This window comes from Condylostylus longicornis, unplaced genomic scaffold (assembly GCF_029603195.1).
Source record: "Condylostylus longicornis isolate FDR11 unplaced genomic scaffold, ASM2960319v2 ptg000048l, whole genome shotgun sequence".
Lineage (NCBI taxonomy): Eukaryota > Metazoa > Arthropoda > Insecta > Diptera > Dolichopodidae > Condylostylus > Condylostylus longicornis.
Window position 1 is genome coordinate 14520629 of NW_026578017.1, and position 15588 is coordinate 14536216.

A 15588-nucleotide genomic window follows, 5' to 3' on the forward strand; every position below is an offset into this window, starting at 1 on the left:
AGATTTAAAAGAAAAAATAAAAAATTTTTATTGTAAAATTCATAAATTGGTACAATAAAATTGTAAAAGAAAATAATTTAAAGGAAAATAAATTAGTAATTAGAGTTTTAAAAATTATTTAAAGAAAGGAAAAGAAAACTAAATTTAAAATTATAATTTTACTTAATTATATAATAATAATTATAAAATATCAAGCATAGAGAGTATATTTATAGAGTTCATAAGAAATAAAGCTAATTTATAATTTTTAATATATAGAATAATAATATAGAAAAAAGAGTATTTGAAAAAAGATATTAGAAAAGAAAATGTTGCAAAATGATTCATTTTTTTTAATTTTTTTATATTTAATAAAATTCTGTTTTAAGTAATAATATTTAAAAATAATATTTTATAAGTGTTTTATTAATAAAGTTTTATTAAAATATTAAAATAAATGTATTGTTTATTTGTGTTTTTAAAATAGCTTTTTGTTTTTTCTTTTAATTAAAATAAATAATGCTTTTTTTTTAATAATATTGTATAAAATATAATTATGTGGGGTATTAAAACACAAAAAAAAAAATTATTTTGAAATAAAATATTGAATAAAAATAATTGGAAAATAAACGACAAGGATCAACATAATGGGATTTAAGACTAATATTAATATTAGGTTTTAAAATTCTTTTCAATTTCGAATACTCGTATAATAAATTTTTAGGGAAAATACAATTTAAATAAATTATATTGAGTATAAAGCACGTATTTCTTGAAGGGATTCAATATTGCCAATATTAAAAATATTGAAATAAATTGAATTGTATTGGAAAGCTTTCAGTGCAGTAAAAGCTGAAAAAAAATCCTGTATATGAAGAAATAATTTATTGTTGTTGTATTCAATGGAATACAACACCATTCGAAATTTTTTCAGATCAACAACCGCAAGTTATTGTAGTAAATTTTATAAAATTATGAGATAATCTTATTTCAAACTATGAAATAAAATTTTCACAGAAAAATTTGAAAATTTATTTTTTTCTAATCTGCAAAAGAAACTACAAATTTTAAATAATAAAAATATAATTGAAAATTTAAATACGAATTTAGCTATAAAGTCTATATTAAGTTTTAAGCAAATTTTTTATTTCTTTTGAAAATTACACTAAGAATCGTGTTCACTTACAGAATTAAGCATAATACAGGAAAAATTTCAAGCATGTCACATATTAGCAAGTGTTATATAAGAGTATAACAGTTTTCTTTTTTCAACGAAGTTATTTGATATACATTAAACATTTAGCTTTGTAGTATATTTTAAAACAATATTACGAACAAAAATATAAACTTATATAAGATTTCCGGGTACATAAAAATAAAAATTAAATATATAAATTTAAATTATATGTGTGTAAGTGAAACAAAAATTTATATTTTAACAAAAAAAATGTGAAATTTTAGAAACAGTGTTGTAATTTCAGTCTATACTATCTATAATATTATAATGGTTAATATTACTACAATTATATTAATACTCGTAATACTACAATTCTATGAAAAATAAATTGTTAGAAAAAATTTGAAAAATATATAAATTTAAAGTGAATTTCTAATAACTACATATTATGAGGATATATTAAATCCGAATGTTAGTAAAGAATAAATTACTACACTATTAAAAATACTTGCAATATTTTTGAACGATACTTGATTACTTTATCAATGATTAATTCTCGCATGTTGTATTGTGTGGGCTATGGGTAATTTATCTTACAAAACTTTAAAGTTTACTACTATTTTATCTTTATTTTTACGAACTATTTATATGGTGAGCGCAGCACGACTTGTGTTTTATTAAACACAATTAATTCTATATTAGATCCTTTACTTAAAGAAAAAAATTTTTTTTCGAATGAAAGTAGTCATAGAAGTAAACTTATTGTAATTTTGAAGGTTTGGGTTTATCTGTTAAACTTATTGTAATACATTTAGCTTCCCTTTGATATTTACTTGAAGAAGTTATATTTTATTTCAGTCAAATTTTGGTAATATGCGCACAGTTCGAATATAACAACAAACAGATTTGTAAGAATTCTATACGCGAATAATAATTATTTAAACTATAAATCGCTTATTTCTTGCAACACTGATGCATCTTAAAATTTGTACATTTGGGAAAATTAAATTTTAAATTTTTGGAGTTTATATACTTTCTGCGATTATAGCCGTATTTTTATCAGTAAGACATAGTTTTAAAACCAGAGAATTAGCGTTTTCCGTAAAAAAATAAATGTTTGGTTCTATATAAATACCTCCGAAATCATATTTTTTGGGTTAGGCTGCTATTGATTGCAAAGGAGCGAATTTGGATTTCATATTGATTTTAGAGAAAATCTGGAAATTTTCGCTAAAAAAATCCAGCAAACTTAAAAAAATTTTGTATTTTGGCTAAGAAATCTGGCAGATCTTTCAAAAATCTCATTTCTTTTTACCCGCTTTTGACTCCTATAGGAGGAGCATAAGGCTAGTGTATGATATCATAGTCATGATATCATAAAATAGTCATGCCCCAGATTCATTGCGTTATAGATTTTTTAACCAGGTAGGTGACAAGCCTGCCGCAGTTTTTTTTATATCAAAAATCTAATAAATCAGATAAATTTGGCAATATGGGAACGATAGTTGTATTATTAGATTAAGTTTTTGAGCTTCTATAAAACTACATAATAAATGGAGCAGTTATGTATGACACGATCTAAATAAAATAATTATTAGCCACAAATAATTTTAAAAATATTCTAAATTTACAATTAATGCTATTTATGTACGTATATGAAAAGAACATTACAACACTGTTCTTTTAAAATAATACAAAATTTTTAAATTAAAAAAAAAAAATATATTTAAAATAAAATAAATAAAATAAATTTAATAATATGGTAATAAGTATATTGTGTACAAAACAAATAAAACCACTCAATACGAATGCAAATTAATTATTTTAAAATTTTATAAAAATTAAGAAAGAAAAAGAAATAAAATAAAGTAAAAATCTAAGGACGAAATGAAGGAAAGAAGAAAGAAATTGTTTTGTTTTTTCCTTAATCCGTAATAATTAAAGGAATTTTTAGTATATGGTGTAGATATAGACAAATAGAGAGAGTAAGAGAGTAGAAGAACATAGAAACATAAAGAGAAATAGAAAAGAATAACAGAGAAATATTAAAAAAGGAAGAAATAATAAATTTGTGTGTAAAAAATTAAAGGCTAGGTTAATGGAAAAAAAATTAAGAGTTTTCATTTTGGTTTTAGGCTTAAATGAATTAAAAAGTAAAAAAAAAATATTGATTTTTGGCATTTTGTTTTTTTTTTTTTAGGCTTTTTCATTTTTAAATTTTTGTAATTAAATTAAATTCTGTGCTTGTATATTTGTAACGCAATTTGTAACGCAATTTTTTTAAAGGTTTTTATGTTTTTAAAAAATAAATTTAGATTTTTATGTTTATTGTTTAAAAATAAAAAAAAAAATATTTAAAAATTTTAAAGTGTTTTTTTTTATATTATTAGTAAAAAAAAGTATGCATTTTTCTTTTCTTTTTTTTTTTTCGATTTTATGCATTTAAATATTTGGAAAAAAAAAAAATTTGTATTATTTTTCTTTATTTTATTTCAATTTAAAAGTGGACTTTTGTTTTTTTTTTTTACTTCGATTTTTATTTTATTTTAATTATTTATTGTATTGTCATTATTGTGGACTCACCGACGGTCGCAATCGCACACAGTGTTTTCCAAAAGCTGAAAATGGTCCCCATTTCTCTACAGGTGAATTACTCACATGAGATGCTTCCGAACTAGATGTATCCTGAGTTCGATATATTCCAATTGGTATTTCACATGTAGTTGAGCAAAGTTTTTGATATAATCTACCGTAAGTTCTAATCCACATGTCATCTTTTGTTATTCGCATCTAAATTTAAAAACAAACAAATATAAAAGAGAATTAATTTTTAATATTTAATTGTTTTAAAAATTCAAAATTTATGTTTTTCTTGTAGATTGTATATAAATCATAATTACATTTAAATATTAATATGCATTTTGAAAATAAAATATTTTACGTAATAATTTTGTATAATATTAAAGAAAAAAATATAATTACCGATGTTAAGAAACCACTACCAGGTGCTTGATCAATACCTAATAATAATCGAACAAATGTTATCACATAATCTTTAACAAAAGCCTGATATAATAATGTGTCAAGCATCGATGCACTAAATACAGCTCCAGCTGCAAATGGTAAACGAAACATGTACGATATATGAGATCCTCGTTCTTTTTCACGCTAAAAATTAAAAAAATTAGTTTTAATTAGATTATTATGGATTTTTTTTTTGTTTTAATATAAATTTTAATTTAAAAAATAAATTAAGCATATAAAAATGTTGAAAAATGTTTTAATAGTGAATTTAAAAAAAAAACTAATTGAATTCAAAATATTCGTCATTTCATTATGAACGTAAAATATTTTTTTTAAATAAAAATAATTAAAAAATATTTCCAATATATTTTGAGTGTTTATAAACAAGACGGAGCCGCATTTTCATTTTTAAGGAGTTTAAAAATGATAAGATTTAAGAGAAATAAAGATTTTATATAAAATCCATAAATTTTACTTATGAATTTTTCATAATGATTTCAGTAGTGTACTAATGATTATTGGTATTGTGTTCAAAAACTTGGACTCTAATTTTAATTCATACTTTATAATGTCGTGACTTAGGATGAAACAAGAAACCTTTGTTCGATTTTTTTTGACTATATGCACTCTAACAAGACGAAAAAGATTCTCAACGATTAAATTTTATAGAATCTCTTAAGCTCCATATAAATCAAAATATTTCAGTTTTCAAACTCAATTAAAGGACTTCGTGCTTGTCCTTTAAAGGCAAAAATTTATTTTGAAAACATTGTTTTCTAGAAATAGCAATATAAATATGCAAAATTTAAATTAAAAATAAGTAAAATTTATTTCATACAAATGTCAAATATTGTTACTTAAAAGATAACTTCTACAATTTAATCGAGATTCAAATTGGCATTTTAAATAATGCTATCGTTGTTAACACCAAATTTAGACTAATTCATTTGATAAAATCTAACAATATTTATATAAATTTCTATGTGGCTGCATGTTCTCACGATAATTGTAGAGTCTATCTCAGAAAGTTGAATAGAAGCGTTCTAGAATGTTTTCGACATGTGCGATGGTAAACACTATGAACAAAATTAGTGTCATATAATTAAAATGTAATTTCACACTTGATAAATATGTGATTTATTAATGCGATAACTTGTATTATAAGTATAAGTATATAAGTGTATATTAAGAGGAAAAATTAGATTATTTAACGAACAGTGCCTCATTAACGTTAATGAAAAGAAATCGGTCATTTCAACACTAATATTTTCATGTACACATATTATAAACTCTCTAGAAGAACGAATAGTTAATAATAGTAAAATAAAGTTGAAATAAATTATAAATAAACTTCCATTCAAAATTAAAATAAGGCCATTTCAATTTATATTTGAATTGATTGATGGCGGCCCTGATTTACTGAAGATAATCAATTGCTTCATTAAATATTTTCCTTATACAATTAATATTAAAATATATATAAGCTCATTTTTGCAATTTGTTTGTATAACAAATAATTTCATAAATTTTATAGAAATGGAAAAAAATGAGATGCAATTTAATCATATAATTTTAAATGGCGAAAAATAAATAAAAAAAATATTTACCTTTTCCATTTTACTTAAATGTAAAGCATATTTATCATGTGCTCTAAATTGCATGAATCTCATATTTGAACTTTGCGATAGTTCAGTTATACTTTTGATACTTGGAAAAAATCTATATTTAAAGAAAATAAGAAAGAAAAAAATGATATCATTAACCTAGACATATAAATTGATACTTTAATATATACACATAATTATATATAACATATGTGCTTATATATACATGTGTTGTTATATGTCTATACATATATATGCATATATGTATAACATTTTATAACAACATTTACTTTTCTTGATTATATCTCATTAATTTATTTGCTAAAAATTTATTTACTTAAACATAGTTTGAACAGCAACGATTGTATTACAATCAGACAATGAATCCTCTTCAGCTGAATTGGATAATTCTTTGTTAACAACTACAACGCTTTCAGCTAATGTTATACCAGCACGTAATAGATCATCAAGGCAATCAATTGATCCTAGCATCCAATAAACCTGCAGAATAAATTTGCAAAAAAAAATTTTTTTTTTCTTTTAATTTGATTATTAAAAAAGAAAAAAAAAGAAGATTATGTTCTTCATTCTGTCCATTTTTACATGCAATAAACTTAAATATGCATGACTGTCTGGGAATATAGGGCATACCGATTTGAAGTATTTACTTTTCTATTCAACATAATTAAACTAATTTATTAAAAATACAACATGATTATTCACAATTTAATTGCTGGCAACATGTTGGGTTTTCAGCACCAATACATTTCTCGAATGCTGTAGGCAAGCGTAAATAAACTAATTTTAGAGGTTAAAGAGATGCCTGTCTGATATATTAACTAAAGATTATTTAAAGATTACTCAAAGATCTTTCATAGAATTTGAAAATAGTATTTAAAGGATATTCTCATAATCTTATGCAACATTTTAACAATGAGGTCAATTTTATACCACTTTATTTGCAACGCTAAGAAAATTTACGTTTAAGATAAGTACACAAGTATGTGTTTTGATTAACGTCGAATTCTTAGTTGATTTGGCCATGTCTGTCCTTCTCTCAGTCCATCTGTTTACCCGATCGTCTTTCCTTCTATCCGCCATAATGATAGCTCAAAAATTCCTTGAACTAGACTAGCCAAATTTTTATTAATTAAAAAGGGTAATTACCAAAATTGCGCTCTTTAATTTTTGTCATATTTCGGAAATTGTAACGCGAACAGTAATAAAATGTACAAACTAATTATGTAATTCAAAACACGTAAAAATAAATGTACAAATAGATGTTCGAAGATTTCATGTATTGTTCATCCTAAATGTATGCAATTTTTGAAATATATTCGTATATTAATGAAATTAACTTTTATAATGTTGTAACTTCATAGATTATTTTTAAAAGCAATTTTTTCACTTGTTGAACATTACAAATCATTGGTTTGACCCTACTTTATTTTTTTTTGGAAAATTTACTTTTAAAATTTTGAATTTGTTGGTTTGTAAATGATTTAATTAGTAATTGATAATGAGTATAAATTCTCAAAAAAAAAAATTGTAAATAATTTGGTTTGTGCGTGCTATCAATTTTGATCTCATTTTGCCTTCATCAAAGTTATATTGGAATGCAAATTTGTAATAATAAAACTGGAAGTGAGATATTTTTATTGGAAAAAGAATAAATGGAATTTTATTCAATTTTCAGTCCATTAATATTAATGTAGAAATAAGAAAAGAATGATATTTCATCTATATTATTTTATTTTTCTTTTCTAAAAATATAAAGTAATGTACTTCTCTTTTTAGAATTACAGATTGTAAATTAAGATATTTTACTGCTATTAATGGTATTGAATGAAAGGTTAATAAACTTTAATAATAGAGTACATTTTGTTTTTTAGAAATGTTTTGATGTTTTTCTTATTCTTAAAATATCTTTGATCTTATTGTCATTTAAAAAATTCAATACAATGAACTTTAAATGTACTTAGCGTCATCAACCGCTGTTATTCACGTAAATCGTTCTTATTCATGTAAATTAATATTTTATGTATGTACAAATTTTAGTGGAGCATTATATGTTTGAAATATATGTACAAATATGACGAATTATAAAGCATTCTAAAGAAAATTTTAGAATTTTTTTCAAGTCACAGATGCTCTATTAATTTTATATTGTTTAATTTATTTAAAAATTTTGATTTGTATGAACATATGTAGGTCCTTTTATGTTAAATATTAATAGACTTTTTATCTCATAAATTGAATTATAGATATATTGTGAATATTATTTATCAATGTTTATGCGGTTATTTATTTCTCAATTCCATTCACAATAATAAATTTATATTTATATACCTCAATTATGAGAAATTGTAATGATTATTAATGATTTCATATTAATTTAGTCTTTCTTCTATGATAAATCTTGCCATATTTTGTAGTATTTTTTCCCTAAATCTTGTAACTACTTGAAAATAAATCTAAGGATACCGTATATATATAAGTATATTAGATACAAGACCCGCTCAAATGCTCTGATTTTTAGCTTTAATAAAATTTTTATAAATAAAATAAATTTGCTTTGATTTGCGGAAATTTTCTTTTACTATTATTTTGTAAACTTTCTTAACATTTGACCGCAAGTCAAAATTTTTCCACATTTGAAATGCATAAAATCATGCCCACTTAAATTTTAGAATTCTATTTCCAATAAATACTTGAATACTGTTATATTTGTATGCATATATACAATACAGGTATATATATAAATAATAATAATAAAAAATAATAAAAGTAAATAGATGTGAAAACATTAAAATTCAATTACAAGAATAAATCATTATTTTCTTGACTTTTTCTGGCTTTTATATTGAATTTTCCTTTATCAAAAAAAAAAACAAAGTGGAATAGAAAATTTTATAAAAGAAAAATTTTTTGTTTGTTTAATTTTTTTTTTTTGTGTGTCTAAATGGATTTCGAAATAATATCAAAAAATGAATGTAAATGATTTTTTTCTTATTTCTTTTAAATTCACTTTAAAAAAGAGAGAACATCTTTAAATTTTCTCCTTCACATATTTTTTATGTTATGTATAACAGTATAAGTATATCTTATGTATAAAAGGCTGACATTTTAAAATATTTTTGATATTTATATAAAATATATAAGGCACACATACACAATCATACACACCTATTATATTCACACTTTTTTTTTAACGTAAAATATTTTATAAATTTACTTACCAATGGAAAATATGAAATAGCGTCTAAAAATGCTACATCGGGTCTTCTCTCTAATAAAAGTATAATTGGATTTAATGAAGTCTTTGATCGAAAATGTGCGCGTAACGGTATTATAAAATTATAAATTCCATTTGAAGCATAATCAGCTGCTAATATAATTGTTTTATTTTGCCATTGATATTCTTTAGCATTTCTATAACTGCAATGTTCACAAACCTGTTAAGAAGTTATAAAATTGCAAAATATATATATTTAAAATATAAGAGTTAAAGATTTTTCGAATATTTGATAATATTCTGAATAAAATTTAATAAATTTATTAAAGATGAAAATGAAAGGAGAGGCATATAAAGAACGTGGGTCAAAAAACGAAATGCCCTATGCTCTTAAAAGCGAAAATAAATGGGAAAAAGTACGAGAATTGAAGATTATTAGGAAGTTTTAATTTATAGTTAATTTTCACTGTTGATTCAATAATTCGTCTGATGCTATGAATTTTTTGATTGTACAACAATATTATCGAATTTGATTACTTTTATTAGCTTAGGTTTCCATATTTTCTACTACAATGCCATAATTTTAATTGTATTTTAAGGTTAATTAATTCAATAAATATTATATAAGTTATTTTGTTATTTTTCCCCAATAAAAAATTTCGTTTTTAAATTAAATTAATTAATAACAAGATGACAAAGTACTTTTTTAAGTAGATTTTTATTCAAAAGCCATAGATAATCTGGTATTAATTAAAATTTCCGGACAATAAAAATAAGTAATTGCACACAAAATATAGGCGGTTAAATTTTTACGCATTCGTGAATTTTAAAAAAAAAATTGTTTTATCAAAATGAAAAAATTTACAAAATAATTAAGAAATTTTCGTGATTTTTTTTAAAATTTAAAATTTTAGAACAATTAATTATTTGGTAAAAAATCTTGGTCTAAAATATATGCTTAATGCACAGTCAAGAGCTCAAATTTCGCCATCATACGAAAAAATTTGTTATATAAAAATTTTATTTATACCGTCATATTTAGTTTTGGTTGTAAAACGCTGCAAATAACAGTTTTTATTATTTATCAAATTTCTTATTAATCAACCAATCTTATAATAATTGCCAGGAATTCTATGTAATTTTATTCATTTTTACGATGGAAAGCCACACAAGAATTGAGAAGTAAAGTGTAATTTCTTAGAATTTGTTCTTTTTTTAAAAAAAATTAATAAAACATAAAAATTGGGGGGAAGGCGGGTTTAAAATAATTTAAAAGATTGTTTTGCTAACATAAAATTTTATCTTTTATTTTAATAAAATAACGAAGGAATAAAAATTTTGAAAATTTTATTATACTTCAACAAATTTTTAGTATAATTCTTTTTCCACTCCATAATGAAAATGTAAAATTATTGAACGGGATTGTAAATCAAATAATTTTGAAGGAAAGATAGGTTAAATTTCTCAGGAATTCGTGTAACATTTATTATAAAACTTTTTTTTCAGAAGAAAAATGCTAAATTTGAAGGGGTATTAAAAAAAGACATGATGTTATAATTTCGTGTAATGTTATATAATAAATAATTAATTTGAGAAAATTTAATTTTATTAAAATATATCAAAGATAATTTATGAGGAGTGAAACTTTAGTATTTGTATTTATTAATCTGATAATGTCCAGCTACAGATTGGAATAAGTTGGAACAAATTGAAATGAAATTCTGAGCAAGAGTGAATCAAAAATTTCTTAACATATTTTATGAATATTTAAAATATTAAATTGTGTAATTTAATAAAATTTAGAAATAAAGATAATTTGATTTTGATTTAATATTGACTATTTTATAGCGCTAATGAACTGTACAATAATGCTGCCGCTTTTTATATTTACCCTCGCAAATAACTATTTGTGGTTCTTCGGAACCTGTAGTTTCTTCTTAAAGTATATTTAATATTTGTGCCTTTTTAATTGATTTTGATTTTAATAGAGACTTAATAGAGATTTTAATATTTGGAAGAGACACCATCAAATTTTTCAGTTATTCTTAGTGTAACTTGTTTAGTATTTAGTATTTGTAATAGTAGTTTTATATTTAACATAAATTTTAATGATTTTTTATTTTAAATTTTGGTTAAATTGTTATTCTAAAAATCTGCAATGATTTTCCCGGTAGATTATATCCCGGTATATGTGTGAGTTATTACCAGTGTTGGGATTTTTGGCCGATTAAATTGTGCTAGATTATGCAAAATATTGCCATTTTATGTCAAATTTCAAAAAACATACGGTAATTTGAAGGAGTATAAATAAAAATACAAACAGTTGACAACCTATAGCCTTGTATTTAACGTACAAGCTATAAATAAGTAAAAAAACGAAGCCTTGCTTTTATTTATTCTTAATATTTAAAGTAAGAAATGAACTTAATAATAATGAACTTACTTGTGCTAATTGTAGACAACATAATGGTTTCTTTTCTTTTAATAAATAACATAATGTTGGGCTAACACCAATAAATGGGGAAACGGGTGGAAATCCTTTGACAATTCTGTAAAAAAATAAATAAGTAAATTGAATTATTAAGAAATTTGAAAAAAAAAAATTAAGTCTTTTTTTTTAGCGATAATTTATTTAGCGTTACTACTTTAAAGAATTAATAAAAAAATATCCTACGTAAAATATAAAACTTTAACGTTCACTATACAACAATTATAAAACATTGTAACAGAAACAAATCCCATTACTGGAATTAACAAAACCATTTTTTTTAAAATAATATTGCATTTAGAAAATTTAAAAAAAAAATTAAACTAAAAAATAAACTCAAAAGCATTTAACCAACATTTATTGACTAGGCTATAATTTCAAAAACCTTTCATCTATTTATAAAAATACAAAAACAAAAAAATTCAACAATTTAAAATTTAATACACAGTGGATGTTAGTATATGTAAGTAAATGTACTAGGGGTACGATCATACGCTGTAATTTGCAGTATGTGTCCATTTCATTTCGGAGAATAAGATTCGTTTCGTAACGCATACTATTCATAATTGATCTTCTATATTTCAAATTAAAGAATATTTTTTGAATGACCATTAGAATATTTTAATAGTTAGCGCAGATTATAAGTTTCATGCAGTTCGAAACATTCCATTTCAGTTGGAGTTCAGAGAAAATTGGGCAATCTACAATTTATACTCGTATTATTAAGATTCTTTTTTATACGTTGCGTTATAATCATTTTACATACCCTATTATTAAAAATACTGAATAATTTGATATAAAGGAAAGCTTTCGGATGTGAAAAGATGCATAAGGTTTTACTCCAAAAAAATATAATTATAGGGAAACGTTAAAATTTTATAAAATTTAAAAATTTTAATAGTAGCAGATATGTTCAACTTTTTGAGGGCTAAGGACCAGAACAAAAATCTGTTCGGAGTACTTCAAAATTGGTATGCATGTCTCGAAAATTCGACAATTCAGTGAATTTAATAGACACTCAAACTATCGTGGAGATTAATTCCAAAAATGTATACAAGTATTTTAGAAAATGTGTTAAAAATGTTTCAGAGACAGATTTTCCAAAGGTCATTTAACTAACTCTTTAGTAAAGCACGGGTTTTAAGGAAATCAAAAATGTGATCGCTAATTCACCGATTAAATTTATTTTAAACGAACGATTAACCCGATATTCAGACCCGTTGCTTTTTTTTTTAAATCACCGAATTCCGCCTGAAGAAAGTTGGTTGCAAATGCCTGATTTAGAGAATTGGAAGGGAAGATTTTGTTTAAAAAATGAAAATATTTAATTATAATTAATGCGATTTTAATATTAAAACCTTTATTATACGGCTGTATACAAGATAATGTACAAGTATATTGGTTGGAAATATGCTAAAAAGGACCTTTTAATTCAATAAAGGCAACAAACATCAAAAGCTTTTAACTTGAAAATTGTTTTTTGAAAATTTAATATGTATAAATAAAATGTTTTATTTTACAAAATATATACACACACACATATATAAATATACATTTATAATAAAATATAAGCTATACCTTTTTTGTTTTTGTTTTACCTTAAAATTTATTTTAAAAATTCATAATTTTGATGAGTTCAAATTTACAAATGTGAGAAAATTATGGTTGGGAGTAAAAGAGTTTTTTTTAATTTTTTGGTTGTTTTTGTAAGTGGTCATCATAAAGGAGATTTTAATTTTCCACTAGTATTTTTATTTATTCTAGTTGGAAAATTCTTTTAATATAATTATTATATTTAAGGATATCTCCGATTAAAAATATTTTTTAGAAAATGTTCAATTAGAAACACCTATTGTAGTCTCTAGGTAGCTCTATACGTACCTAGATAAACATCCTAAAAATTTTTATTGGTTCAGATTTATTTTTAAATTTTGATAAATTCAACAAAAGTTTTAATACCAGTATAGACAGGTTCTGTTCGTATAGTTTTTGAATGTTATAAAATCTAGAAAGAAACTATATTTACTCTTGGTAAGATTTACTCTTGGTTTAATTAGTCTATTAGGAATTTAGGTTTAAATTATGCTTTTATGATGATGAAGAACGCACCAAAACATGTTAAAATTTTAGAACACGAATTTCATGGGGAACACTCTGTCAATTGCTAAATTATTTTCATTTGAAATTACATACACATTCGGAAACTTTGAACCATTCGAAACTTTGATTTATAAAAAAATTAGTTATTAAAAGTTGTATTCAAATCAAAATTATAACCCCTAAAATATATCCTTATAAAAATTGATGGAATCAATAGGGAATTATAATAAATTTTACATTTAAAATTTTGTAAAAATTTAAATTTAAATTATACTGCGAAAATTAAATAGGGGCACTATTTTAAAGTAGTGAAAATGAGGGTTTGAAAAAATATCGAAGAGGAAAATTTTTCTCTAAAATTATAATAAAATTAAAGGATCAAATTTATTTCGGTCTTAAGTATTTTTAAAAATAATTTTTGATGTTCTGCAATTTATACATTCGGGTGTAGAGGGTATTTTTATAAATAAATTCCAAATTCACACATGCTACAAGATGCTTGTATTATTCAATTAAATAGTTTAAGAGATAGATCTAATTTTCATAAATTTTATATTTGTCATTTTAATATTAAGAATTCGGAAAATTGATTTAAATTATTGAGTTCAGTCCCATTTTCTATTTTTTAAAGATCAAATGGTAGATTTTATAATCAAGTTTAAAATAGAAATTTGTTGAATAACTTACCATTTGTGATGAATAAGTTTCTATGAAAAAATTTAAAATTCACAAACATTTTGAAGTAGACCTTAAAGGCTGAGTATTATAGGATATATTTTAAAAAATATGGTATATTGCAGGCTTATAGTCGTTTTTTTTCTTCTGAAATTTCGGCATTTTTTAACATTTTATATGTGAATATTTTATATGTAAATATGTAAATATTTATGAAAATTTATATTAAATTAATCGAAAAATATTTCTTTTCGAAATTCCAATAATTGGTATTCAGATAATTGTAGTTACATAATGTGTTGATGTATTTGTATAATTTAGCAATATTGGCAAAAATATGCGGCGATTATTGTATATATATTGTATATGTGTTACAATGAATCACCGAAATATGAACTTAAAAAGAATATTATTGTTTTAATATAAGTGCTTTGTATATAATACAAAAGGTAAGTGGTTTAATACGAAATTAACAACTAATTATAAGCTTAAAAATAATTTTTGTTATAATACTCTCTACAGAGAAACCAATAATATAACAATAAAGTTTATCTACATTTGTGCGAATCTTTCCAATATTTTTTATTAAATATGAAAAATTTCCATTTATTTTTTCGTTCCAAATACAAAAAAATTTTTAAAAGAATTATTAATCAAACTAATTTGAGTTAATCTTATACAAAATCCTAATCAGTGATGTAGTAAAATAAAAAGCGATATAATTTTTTAAAAGCTTAAGAAGAAGCTTAAAAATTATATTCCCAGTATAACGCTTTTCAATTAACTACACATTTAATATTTAATGGTATGTCCTTTTGAAGAGAAAGCCTGCAAATTATATATTGAAGTGCTAATGGAAATCATGCGATTAACATGTACACATGTAAATAAAATTAAAAAAAAAAAATTGTCAACTAAAATTGAGGATAACATAAACTTTCAATAAATGTACTGGAAATGTCATTCAACAAAATAAAAGAAAAAAAAATGGACCAAAAAAAGCATTTTGAAAAAAAAATTAAATGAATTCAAATCTTCGCAATTAATTAAATGAAGACCTAGAATTTCAAATAATTTCAACGAAAAAATAGCGAATACTTTGCTTTAAGACTAGTAAAAGTTCAATAACAACAATAAAAAGATTTTCTTTCGTCCTTTTCGTAGTAACTTTTACCATTAATATTTTAATTAGAATAATGCCTTTGTAATTTTATTAAAAATAAAAAATAAAAAAATAAAATGAAAACAAGAGGAAAATACAATTATTAACTTTTTGCTTGTGAAAAGCGCACGTTTGTCGTATGTG

At 22.7% G+C, this 15588-nt stretch overlaps 1 protein-coding gene across 20 annotated transcripts in view; it reads right to left on the reverse strand.

Moving 5' to 3' along the window:
- Window positions 1-15588, reverse strand: part of LOC129610910 (potassium channel subfamily T member 1) — a 206411-nt gene that overhangs the window by 31265 nt on the left and 159558 nt on the right. For 15 of the 20 annotated variants that reach the window (XR_008697111.1, XR_008697110.1, XM_055523712.1 and 12 more), the window contains 6 exons: window positions 11463-11568; window positions 9024-9239; window positions 6122-6285; window positions 5788-5899; window positions 4139-4324; window positions 3740-3946 (listed from right to left, as the gene is read on the reverse strand). Coding sequence is in view for 18 of the 20 variants with exons in the window: in XM_055523712.1 (XP_055379687.1) it covers window positions 3740-3946; window positions 4139-4324; window positions 5788-5899; window positions 6122-6285; window positions 9024-9239; window positions 11463-11568 (991 nt within the window). In the remaining 2 variants the exon portion in view is untranslated. The remainder of the gene's footprint in view (window positions 1-3739; window positions 3947-4138; window positions 4325-5787; window positions 5900-6121; window positions 6286-9023; window positions 9240-11462; window positions 11569-15588) is intronic. The other 5 variants (XM_055523724.1, XM_055523722.1, XM_055523720.1 and 2 more) reach the window with 1 other exon arrangement.